At 56.4% G+C, this 12,219-nt stretch overlaps 1 protein-coding gene across 2 annotated transcripts in view; it reads right to left on the minus strand.

Annotated features, from left to right (window-relative positions):
* Positions 1–12,219, minus strand: part of NUP210 (nucleoporin 210) — a 106,473-nt gene that overhangs the window by 58,911 nt on the left and 35,343 nt on the right. For both annotated transcript variants that reach the window (XM_082345179.1, XM_082345178.1), the window contains exons 7-13: positions 11,247–11,405; positions 10,617–10,685; positions 8,778–8,884; positions 7,693–7,833; positions 6,647–6,784; positions 5,555–5,710; positions 3,849–4,047 (exon numbers count right to left, since the gene is read on the minus strand). In XM_082345179.1, coding sequence (XP_082201305.1) covers positions 3,849–4,047; positions 5,555–5,710; positions 6,647–6,784; positions 7,693–7,833; positions 8,778–8,884; positions 10,617–10,685; positions 11,247–11,405 — 969 coding nt within the window. The remainder of the gene's footprint in view (positions 1–3,848; positions 4,048–5,554; positions 5,711–6,646; positions 6,785–7,692; positions 7,834–8,777; positions 8,885–10,616; positions 10,686–11,246; positions 11,406–12,219) is intronic.

A 12,219-nucleotide genomic window follows, 5' to 3' on the forward strand; every position in this document is an offset into this window, starting at 1 on the left:
CAAAAATAATAAAGATACTTATCTTACCGTGTCTTATGCAACAGAACATTTTCCTATAGTGTCGTGATGTCAGTTGAGTTGTAGTATTATTTTGAGACCAGAGTTTAAGGAAAAGGAATTCAACATTTCAAGCGTTGATATTATAAGGTCTTTAAAAGCCAAAATTATTACATATTTTCAAACTAGAAATGAAAAGGCACTGAATTATCCTACAGTTTTAATTTCGAATAAAGTATATATCAATCTCTAATAACCCACATAAACAAAAAGCTCTTTACGTCCTTTTATTTTAAGAGTAAAGGGGTCTTGAGACCAATCAGTGAGAAAACCACTGTAGTTTATCCCCATCTGTGACTGGTCCGTTTCTTGCTCTGATCTCATAAGGTGCCACTGTGATGTATTCACAGAAAACCTATAGAAGTCCCTGCTGGGCCCAGGTTTTGGGTCTTTATAGCCCAGGAAGCTGCCTTTGGTGACCTGATGGCCTTGGACCCACAGTTGGCTTGTTTCCTTTTTACCCCCATTTTGTTTATTTGTTCTTTTTTCTCTACTCTTTTATTTTTCTTTATTTTCTTTGTTCTTTTTCTCATTTTATCTGAATTTTTTTTTTGTATTTTTAGTGCAGCTGGTATCGTTAGAATAGTTGGTATAGTTAGTGTAGTTGGTATTTATTAGCACAGTAAGTATAGTTAGTGTTGTTGGTTAATATCGTCAGTTAGTGTAGTTAGCAGGTCACCATGGTGCAGGGCCTCACTGAGGCCTCCCTGCTGACAAGGAGGCTCGTATGGACTATTCCAGTCTCCTCAGGACCACTGGCCAAGGTAGCTTTGCCAAGGTGACATTGGCCCAGATGGCCATCAGGGTCATTAAGGAAAATCTGCAGAGCTCCTCCAGCCTCCAGGCACTTTTCCATGAAGTCCACAGCATGAAGGTTTTAAATCATCCAACATCATGAAGTTATCCGAGGTGACTGACCGGAGGAGACCTGTTGGACCATTTACAGGACCACGGCCGCAGGACAGACGGAGGCCCGGGGCACATGGGCAGCTGGTCTCCGCCCTGCAGCATGGTCACCGGGAGGGGATCGAGCCTGGGACCTGAGCCAGGATACCTCCTCTCTGAGGATGAGATGGACACGACAGCTGCAGACTTGGGCCCCAGCGTGAGTTCACGGGCAGAGGAGCCTCGCGTCCCCACGCGGCTGTACGGGGAGAAAGTGGGCGGCCTGAGGAGGGCCAGGAGTCAGGGCAGAGGCCAGAGAGCCCCCCAGTCCCCCGGCCAGCCTGGAGGCGAGGACCACCACCTCCAGCCCAGCCCTGTGGTGGGGCCCGGGGCCTCCCCTCCACCCACAGCGCCAGCTGCCACACTGGAGCCTCAGAGAAAACCACACGCCCCTGGGGCGGGACCCTCCTGGGCACCCTGACGTTGGGACCCCAGCCTCGCCCTCTGGCAGCCAGAACCGGCAGCGGGTGGCTGGGAGATTCTCGAACTTTATCAGAAAGCATCTATGTTTCAGGCTGCCGCGCATGAAGCGTCACAGCAAAGTGAGCCCAGTGTGACCCTTTTGGACGGCCGAGGAAGGGCAGACCGCACTCCCTGCATTTAAATGCAGGGCAAGAGGACGCGGAGCCGGGAGCCTGGCGCCGCTCCCGGGGCCACGTGGGGCCACGTGGGATGCATTGTGCTGCTCTGAGCACGTGTGGCGTTTCTCTGGGGTACGTATTTCAGCATTTCTGTCGGGTGTGTCCCAAGGAGTGCAGGATTTCACCTCCGGTCCTTAGCACCTATGTTCAGCTTTCGTCACTTCTGCCAACTAGCCCCCCCAAAATGGCTGTGTCGAGTCACTGCTGCTCACAGCTGCACTACATCCCGGCCAATACTTGGTATTTTCCACCTGTTTAAAAAATGCCATTCTGGTGGAATTGTATAGTTTTCTTTCCAAACATTTAGAAAGAAATCATGCTGTGAAGCTCCGCAAGCCTGTCCCCTAGATTCTGCAGCTAACATTTGTTTCTGTTTCCTCTGCTGCATATCTATCCACCACTTCCCATCCATCAGTCCATCCCACTTTTTTATGCCTCGAAAAGTGAGCCGTGGGACTTCCCTGGCAGTCCAGTGGTTAAGACTTCGCCTTCCAATGCAGGGGGTGCGGGTTCGATCCTTGGTCGGGGAGCTAAGATCCCACGTGCCTCATGGCCAAAAAACCAAAACATAAAACAGAAGCAATATTGTAACAAGTTGAATAAAGACTTTAAAAAATGGTCCACATCAAAAAAATCTTAAAGAAAAAACAAAAAAGGGAGCCGCAGGCATCAGTACACTTCATCCTAAATGCTGTCGCACACACATAATTATCTGCAGGTCAGCATTTCTTTAGGGTTCTTTTTCTCTTAAGGTCAAATTTACACAGGTGAAACTCACAGATCTGGAGCAGAGCACGCCGGGAATTCTGACAAATGCAGAGCTGGGACCCAGGACTGTGGAACCCAAACCCTGTCCATTATCCTTTATTCCTGGGACCCCCTGGCTGCAGCCTGTGGACACCCCTCCAGGACGCGCGTCGGGGGGCAGTGCAAGCAGCAGGCTCTCTCTCCCGCCATCGGTGGGCCTCTCTCTCCCACACTGATGTTTGCTTCCACCCTAAATGGTGGCCTCACTGGGGACACAGTTCATAAAGCCCGGTTTCTCCCGGCCAGTCAGAGAGGATGCAGCAGCACCTCCAGGGAAGGATGTGAATGCGGTGATGTCCAGGGACGTTCTGTGACATCCAAGCAGCTTCACGCTCAGACGGCTCCGTGAGTGCCGACAACCACGGCGGCGGCGTGGAAAGCCGCTCGGTCCCACGGGCGAGCCTACAGACACCTCTGCTGTCAAGCTTTCTAAACTCTGCCAGCATCACGTGGTCACTCCTCTGCTCCAAAACCAGCCATGGCCCCCACTTCTGGCCCCTGAGGTCCACGCCCCCCCAAGCCCCCCGTGATTCCGGACTCGACAGGTTCCGCCACGCCAGGCCACTGTGTGCACACACGCCCCACGGGCGTGCCCGCGAACGCTGCTCCCCGTCCACTCTAACCCTGCCCAGAGCGTACTCACCATCAGTCCTTGGTTTTCGTCATCTGCAATCGGAGGGCACTGCCTGGGTTGACTCCCCTGGGAGGCCCTGTTTCCCGGGGGACTAAGGCTCCAGGGTCAGTGTCAGACACGCCCAGCTCCATATCCCTCACGGCCCAGGGACCTCATGGGACCTCGGGCAGCGCGACGCAGCCTCAGTCTCTTCGTCCGACACGTGACCCAAGCACAGCCCCTCCTCCCACGGTGGCTGTGACGCCTGGTGAGGTCACGCACGCCAAGTGCACACGCCACGCCCGGCAGGGTTGACACCCCATAAGACGGAGGCTGAGCACAGCTGCCACCGTCACCACCGATATCACTGCCCAGCCCTGCCGGGGGTGTCTGGCTTCGATGGCCCTGGAGCGATGGACCGTGCAGTCACTAAGGTGTTATAATTCTGTAACTCGTCAGAACCCCTATTGACAGTGTATTCCGAGCACCTATCACATTCCGGGCACTGTGACGGGCATGGTGACATGCACCCCTACTTCGGATGACGCCCGTTTTAGAGATGTGGAAACTGAGGCTCAGAAAGCCAAGTGACATGCAGTCACGTGGCAGTAAGATCCAGACCAGACCACTGTTGATGGTGGACAAGGGGACGAATGCCATTTCTCAGGCTATGACCCTGCTGCTGGTTCAGCCCCTGAATTAGGAATCTGGGGCAACCCACGCTGAGAACCCAGGCCGTCGGCCCCGACCCTGCCGTCCGGCGGCCGCTCACAGCGCTGCTTTACCTGGGAGTGGTTGGAACACGCCCTGGTTCTCCATCTCCACCGCCAAGTCGAAGTGGGAGCAGTCGCTCAGCGTGACCACCTCGTCAGCCCCACCGGGCATGAGGCCGTGGATCCTCAGGGGCAGCTCCAGGCTCTGGCCCGTGCTGGCCTCCACGGGGCACGGGGCGAACTCCATGCCGCTGGGCTCGATCACGTACACCTGGAGGACAGGGGCGTGCACGGTGGGCAGGCTCCTCGGAGGAGGAACAGCCGCTGCTCCGCTTTCCTGATACCCTGTGTATGAGCACTGAGGACCCATCGGTGAGAAGCCTGAGCTTGGGGGACACGACGGTGTGTGCTGGGGGCGGGGAGACCTTCAGGACAGAGCCGTCAGGGAAGGCCTCCCTGGGAAGGTGCTGTAGGAGCTCAGACCTGGGAGCCGTGTCAGAGGCAGCCAGACAAAGGTCTGGGAAGACGAGACGGTCCGTGCAAAGGTCCTGAGGCACATACGGCTCAGCGCGTATGGAGGGACATAAAGAAGGTGAGTGTGCAGGGTGAGAGAGGCGTCACCAGCAACAACACTAATACTTACACCACACAAAACTTCTCACACGCCAGGCTCTGTTCCAAGAACAGAATGAACTCATCCCATCCTCTCAGCCTCCTTGCTAAGAAGGTTCTATTACCAACCTGTCTGCCTGATGAGGAACCTGGCACGGGAGGTTAAGAGCCTGCCCGGCTGGAGCACGGTGGTGTCTGCACCAGGCAGGTGGCCCTGGAAGCCAGGTTCTGACCACTACACATGCTCAGGAACTGTCCTCAGGCTCCGGGCTGAGCAGCCAGGTGAGAGGGGCACATTTACCGCGATAAAGAAGCTTGGGGGCAAGGGAGGGGGCAACCTGTTCTCAGATTATCCAAATACTTGACAATTGTGCTGCAGTTAAGGGGTCTCAGTTACAACCCTCCTTACACGAGTTACATGGATCTTTAGGTAGGTGTGTGTGTGGATCGAAATAAAAAGAGGAGAAAAACCTGTACGTCAGTGTCCCAAACAGTGTAGGAGAAGGTTGGGGATGGACGCACTACATATGGAGCTTTCATTTCAGCCCTAAATGTGGTAATAAAACAGGCTGAGATCAGGGTCAGGCGGTCAGGAAAGAGTTGGGGTCCGGAGGCCACCAGGTGGGGCTGGCAGAGGCTCGGCTGCAGGTGGCCACTCCCACCTTTGGCCTTTGCTGAGTTGGTCCCACGTCACTTGGGACGAACACCAGGTGTAGGGGTCCCGTGCAGGGACTCCCGACTTGGACCTGAACAGGAGTCAGAGGAAAGGACTGGGGCCGGTCTCTTGGAGTTGGGCACTTTCCCTTCACTGTGAATTTACAACCCAACGCCCAGTGGCCCTTCCAACTTGGAGATTCATAGTTTTCAGCTTGGGGAAATCGTCTAGAATGACTCCTTTGAATACCTCGTGTCTCTGTGTCCTCTGGTCTCCCTTCCAGAGACCCGGCTGGTCCCATCGCTGCCTGGTGTGGGATGGGACGACCATCTCCCTGAATTGGCCGTGAGCTCAGGGGCAGGGCTGGACCTGACACCCGATGCCCTCACCACCACCACCAAAGCCGAGTGCAAGACCGAGGGCGAAAGGGTGTTTCTGAATTAAGCCTGAGGCTGGTTAAGACGGTGGCTGCAGACCCCCTCCCCGCGGCCGTCCTGGCCCAAGGTCTCACCTTCATCTCACCGAAATGTAGCGGGTTCTGCACATCATGTGCCTGGATCACACTGAGTCCAGTGTCGCTGCCTGTGGTCATCACGCCCTTGACGGTGACCGTGGCAACCAGAGAGCTCGAGGAAGACCAGCTGAAGTTCCCACTCCCACCATGGGCCTGGGGAGGGAAATATCATCAGGTCAGCCCACCTGCCCGTCCCTTGGTCCCTCTCTCTCACACGCAGTCGGCATTGCGCCGCCACATGGTGACATGTGGCATCAGCCAACGTCTGGCTGCACTGCCTCTGCCCCTCGCCCTCCCCACCCTGTCTCTTTCCGGTCCTCATATTCTGGGGACCTTGTGGCTGACACAAGCGTATACATATGCCCATGACAGTGGCCCCAGGACCCAGGGGCACCTCCCGAGCTCAGGCTGGAATGGGAAGACCCGCGCCCCAGAGCCGGGTGCAGGACTCAGCTTCCCTGCCACCTCCTGACATAGACCCCTGCCCGCTCCGAGTCATCTGCCGCGAAGTCAAGAACAGCCCAGAGGCTTCCAGACGAGGGGTCAAGAAGGTGACACACCTGAGTGAAGAGGCAGTGGGTCCCAGTACACACACAGGACACCTGTCCTCACTGCCGTGAGACAGCAGGGACTGACGGGACGGGGCAGGCCACATGGGCTCTAGCCCCGACGAGCATCGGGCCCTGCCACTAACGCCAGGTGGGCACGTGAACGTCAAAGACCAAGAACACCTTATATGTGACAGAGTTGGAGACCCCTTCCCCTCGAATTCCAAATTTTTCTCTAAAGATCTTTACACTGCTTCCGGAAAACAATAATTTTTTACAAAAAGAAACACATGTGGAAGTTAAATGCGTGTTCAGAACTTTTTTTATCACGCTTTCTTTACTATTTTTCAAGGTTTTTTCCTAATTACCAAAATACACTGCTGTGATAGAAACCTCAGAAAATACAGAAAGCATAAAGACTCTGATTTTGAATTCTCTCCTGACCACTAGAAGGTAATTATAACAGAAACAGAATGGACATAAAGCCCCAACCCCATGGAAACACCCAAAGGAATGCACCCAGACGGGGTCTCACGGTTACCTTTATCGTGTACTGGTAGGCGCCCGTCTTTGGTTGCCAGGGAAACGTCAAGATGCTTGGATAGAGGGTGATGGGGACATGGATTTCCACCTCCTGCTGGTTCCACACAGGCACCCGCAACGTGTGGACCCCTCCGTCCTGCAAGGGGGTGAGGGTGCCGTATGCCACCATGACAACCAGGTCAGCACTCAAGCAGGCCCCCGCCCCTCCCTGGGGACTGGTCCCCAGGGTAGACTTTTCAGTTGTGGGGGAGTGGGAAGGAAGATGCCTGGTACCCTGCGGCCTTCTCCATCTCCATGGAGACGGCTTTTGGTGGCTCTGTAACTGCCACTCAAAGAAACGCTGCTTGACTGCATCCTCACAGCACCCCTGACGGGACGGATGTGGTTATCCCCACTTTACGGATGGGGAAATCTAGTCATGCGGCATGAAAGCAACTCGCCCAAAACCCCCAGAACAGAAGTGGTCACTTTGGTAGGAATCTCTGCCTGGCTCACAGGCCATTTCTGCCGCTGCCAGGTCCGGGAGAGGTTGGTGTGGGGTAGGAAGATAAGAATACCCACGCCAAGCTTCCAATCAGTAAAATCTGCTCCCACCGAAACTGACTGGCCTTTTAAATACAGGGGGATATTTTAAAACTTTGAAGGATCCAAGCAGCCAAAACAGCCAAAGAGATGCTCGTGGGCCCTGGTCAGTGCACAGCTGGACACACGGGCCCAACACTGCTCCCAGCAAGGGTTTCTAGCCCCAGTCCCAGAGGTGCAGGCTCACTTTTACAGGGGCCAGCAAAGGGCAGAGGAAGAGGGGCTCTGGCCCAGCACAGGGACAGGGGACAGGGAAAGGCCAAACCCCCTAGCCCCGGACACCACCGTGAGCCCAGAGCAGGAGGGACACCCCCCCCCCCCGCTGTGGTGCCCACGACAGCAGTGCACTCTTGGGGCCCCGACTCCCCCGGGCTCATGTCCAGCCTGGTTTGACATTTCCGTCTGCGAAGGTCCCGGGGGGCGGGGGGGGGGGGGCGGCTGCCGAGGGAGGCGCCAACTTGCCTGGTCCACCACGGAGGTGAGGGCGGCCTCGATGGCCGTCTGGCCCTTCTTTGTCGCCCTGACATGATGGTACGACCCATTCTGGGAAGAAGCCAGAACCTCAAAGAACTCTGCAGGGAGCATGGTTTCGATGTGGATGTTCTGGAAGGTGAGGCAGGAAGGTGAGAGGAGCTCCCGGGACAACTCAGGAAAGAAGCCGTGTGGCCCCAAAACAGCAGCCAGGCCAGGCTGATGAACTACACGAAGCCCTGGATCTGAGCTCTGAGTGCTCTGGCCTCTGATCCCTCCCAGGCTGCCCTCCCCTCGTGACCCGAGGACCTGGCACTCGTGAGCCCGAAGGCTACTGTCGGCTCTCAGACCCTGCGGTCCCAGCAAGGAAACCACCAAATACAAAAAAGGACATCAAAAGCCCTTAGAGCTAATTTCACCCAAAATGGTGATCGACAGAGTCTTTGTCTAGTAACACAAGGAAGGCAGTGGCTTCTGCAGAGAGGCTGAAGGGGAACCTCGCCCCCTCCTTGAAACCTCAGACCCCACAAGGAAGGTCCGGAGATTCTCCTGATCCTGGGAATTTCTCACAAAGGACCAAACACGGCCGAGACTTCTTTCCACCTGCCCATTTGTGATGTTCTTTCCATAGCCAGGAAGCTACTGAGCTTGGCCTCAGTCAAGGGGCCTTCTGGACACGTTGCAGGTATTCCTGGCCCTGAGGCTCTGCAGGGCAGGGAAGGATGGACTCTCAGTGCTGTGAGGTCCCCGGGCTAATGAGGAGGGGCAGGAGGGCAGCGGGCAGACGCCACCTCCGCGGCACTGCCTTTGTGACCCTGCTACCCGCGGCCTCCTCTCCCAGCTCCAGCCCTGTAGGAAGCGGGGCCCCTGGTGCAGACTCACAGGCTTACAGGCTCTTGAGACGCCCGAGGGGTCCCACGACAGTGTCTTCCATGGACCCGGCAGCACCGCTAGGAAGCACCCCAACTCAGCCTGCCTGCTCAGGGCCCCCTGTGTTTGGGGGCTGCTCGTTGGGCAGCTGCTCCAGGAGATGCACCCCACTCCCCCAACTCCATCAGGCCCGAAGGGGGACTCACATCCGACAGGTAGACCTTGTTGCCGGACTTGTCAAGCACTTCGACGGTGATTTCGTACAGGCGGCCGGTCTCGAGCACCCACCTGCCACCAGGGTAGACTGTGAAGCCTACGAAACAGGCAGGCGCAGAGCCTCAGCGCTGAGGCCACAGGGGCCTGGTCAGCACCGGGGCCCCAAGGCCGCTCCTCTGCGCTCCCCCGGGGAGGGGCCAGCTGTGCGTGACGGTGAGGCCTGATGCCCACAGCAGGCCTGAGCTGACCTCAGGTGCACCAGGGCAAAACATTCCCCACCGGCTGCTCCAGGGCCCATTCAAACTTGACTCTGTCCACGGTGGCTCTGACCCACAGTGAGCCTACACCCTGAACCCACGGTCTACGCTCTGGGTCCACTCTGAGTCTGTGCTCTGAATCTATAGTAGATCTACGCTCTGAACCCACAGTGAGTCTGCACTCTGAACCCACAGTAGGTCTACGCTCTGAGTGCACAGTAGGTCTACACCCTGAATCCACTGTGAGTCTACACCCTGAATCCACCGTGAATCTATACTCTGAATCCACAGTGAGTCTACACTCTGAATCCACCGTGAGTCTACACCCTGAATCCACCGTGAGTCTACACCCTGAATCCACAGTGAATCTATACTCTGAATCCACAGTGAGTCTACACTCTGAATCCACCGTGAGTCTACACCCTGAATCCACCGTGAGTCTACACTCTGAATCCACAGTGAATCTATACTCTGAATCCACAGTGAGTCTACACCCTGAATCCACAGTGAGTCTACACCCTGAATCCACAGTAGGTCTACACTGTGAGCGCTCTCCCTGTGAGCCGGCCCTGCCCTCCCAGGCCTCCAGCTCTGTTCCCACACTCGATGCCGCCAGCTGCTGGCTGACCCCTGCAATGCCACGTGCCTCCCACCTCCAAGCCATCGCCTGAGCTGTGCCTCTGCCAGGGTAACGAACCCGCACAAGAGCAGCGTCTGAGAAAAGGCCTGCCTCGAGTACCATCTCCCACAAGCCCTTCCGCGGCACTCACGTTTACTAACTCTTTACCACTGTCCTGTCACCGTCTGTTTGCAGCGGTCTCTCCCTGCAAAACCAAGCACAAGGCCCCCACTTCCCTCCTCCAGACTCCAGTGCCCCGCACGTGCCAGACAGACAGAAGGTACCAAGGATTCTGAGCGGATGGAGCTCCCAAGACACACAGGGCCACCTGCCCGAGGCCACCACATGCCAGCGTGGGTCTCACCCAACAGCAGCCTCACTCAGCAGCCAACAAGAGGACCAGGGGCCGCTGGGCATCAGCCAACAGCTCTCTCACCCGAACCACCTCAGGGCGCCCAACAGGTGAGGCGGCTCAGGCCCAGGTAACACGTGCGTCCAGACATCTTTCCAGGGGGCGTCTCTACGGCAGCTCCTGGGCCCTGGCTGTGCCCGTGCGGGTCCTCCGTGGCTGTGGACTCCTCCCCTCCTCTCTCGGCCTCAAGCCTCCCCCTCTTTTCCGCCAAGGCATCTTCCAAACGTCCATAGCCATGGTGAGGTCTGGGCAGAGCCCTGGTATAAAACCAGAAGACAGAGCCCTCCCCCACTCTACCCTATCCTGTTTCTCTCCCTGCAGAGCTGGCCACCAGCCGATCTTGGTCTACCCTCTGCTTATTCTGTGCACAGACAGGGGAAGGGCTGGGGGGGGCAGCCCCGGGAAGGGCAGGGTGGCACTGATGTCCCGGGCCTCCCCGCTGGCAGAGCTGGCCAGAGTGAAGCAGTTCCTGGGGGGCTGTTACTTTTATTTGACTTTTTAACTCCTGTAATCACAAACGACCCAGGATGCCCACACTCACCCAGGTACCCGGGTTCCACCACGTAGATGGTGCTATTGGGTAACCGGGAAGCGCCCTGCATGCGGATACCTGGATTCTGAATTAAGGAACAAATAAACCAGCTGGCAATTGTCAGCTTGGCTCCCGCGGCTTCGTTATCATCAACACCACGTGGGGAGAAGAGGGGATGGGAAGGTCCCAGCCCGAGGCCACGCACAGCACAGGCCTCTTCCAGAATCAGCGGCCACAGGGCACTTCCTCCACTCCAAAAGCGGCCCTCTGCAAGGACCCTGGAGACCACCTGGGGCATGCGAACAAGTTGGGGACACATGACAACCCACACCCTGGTGTGGAAACAGCCTCGGCCAGGCCCCTCAGATGAGACCAGAGAAGGTTCCGGAGGCGGGGTTGGGGCTCCTCTCCGGCCACCGCCCCTCACCTCAAAACGTCTCCAGCAAGTCTCCCCAGAGGTGAGCGATTGCGCTCAGCTGGGGTGCGATTTTGGTCCTTTCTGATTTTCAGACCTTGAGGGAAAACGGGGCTATTTTTAGCCTCGCCAAGCTTTCAGGGAGAAAAGTGACTTGACTTCCAAACAGCACGTCTCCTGTGCAGGACACGCAGATGTGTGCGTGCTGCCCGGGAAAAGGATACTCCTGTGGCCGAGGACCAGGTTGCTCTGTCCCAGCTGCACCGCGGTGACCAACGATGTGTCCTGGGCCAAGACCGCCACGGGCCGGCCCGGGTCTCCCTCGGGGCCCCAGACGTTGTTCTGAAGCTGTAGCTCGTACTGATCGGAGGGCATTGAGAGTTCTGGCCACCCAGAAACAAAGAAGAACAAAACGGGGAGAGAGAGCAAAGACAGGAAATGTTAAAAGTCAATGTCACCTCCCTCCCCCACCCCAATCCCTGGACCCTGCTGTCAGTACAGCTGCTTGATTTTTTTTTTTTTTTTGGCTTAATTTTTTTTCAGTGCTTTAAATTTTAATATTATTCTCCATGCCTGTGGACAAAGCTGACACTCTCCATGAATTTTCAGAGGCAATCACTTTTTTCTGGATGCCATGAGCAGCTTTTTTTTTTTTTTTAAATTAAGCACAGCCTGTGACTCAAACTGCCAGCTGCTGGCAGGATACCAACATCAGACCCTTTTCTGTTCATCACGGAAGCAAGTGAACTCTGCTTCTGCAGCGAGGGGCCCAGGGTGGGGCTCACTGGACCTGGGGGTCCTCTGGGGGATTCCAAATAACCCACTCACTGTGCCTGCGTACGTGGCCCCGTTGCAGCCCTCTTGCATGAGAGAGGGACAGGATGCAAGGACCACAGACGGCTTCCCTGCTCACCACTGGGTCCCAGGCAGGGGCTGCCATGGGAGGCGCCCAGGACAAGGATCCTGGAGGAGTTTCAGCTAGAACATCCTTCAAAACTCCCAGGAATTCTGAAAGGTGGGGGGGGGTCAACTTGCCCATCTCTTGTCCTAGGGTATCTGTTGTGTGTTCCAATAAGTCCCCAAGAATTTGCCCTGGAACAGAGGGTTCTCAAAGTGTGTTCCCCGGACCATCAGCATCACCTGGGAAACTGCAGATAACTGGCCCCATCCCAGACCTGCTGAACCAAACTCGGGGGA

The sequence above is a fragment of the Balaenoptera borealis genome (assembly GCF_965194805.1).
Source record: "Balaenoptera borealis genome assembly, chromosome: 12".
NCBI classification, from domain to species: Eukaryota; Metazoa; Chordata; class Mammalia; order Artiodactyla; family Balaenopteridae; genus Balaenoptera; species Balaenoptera borealis.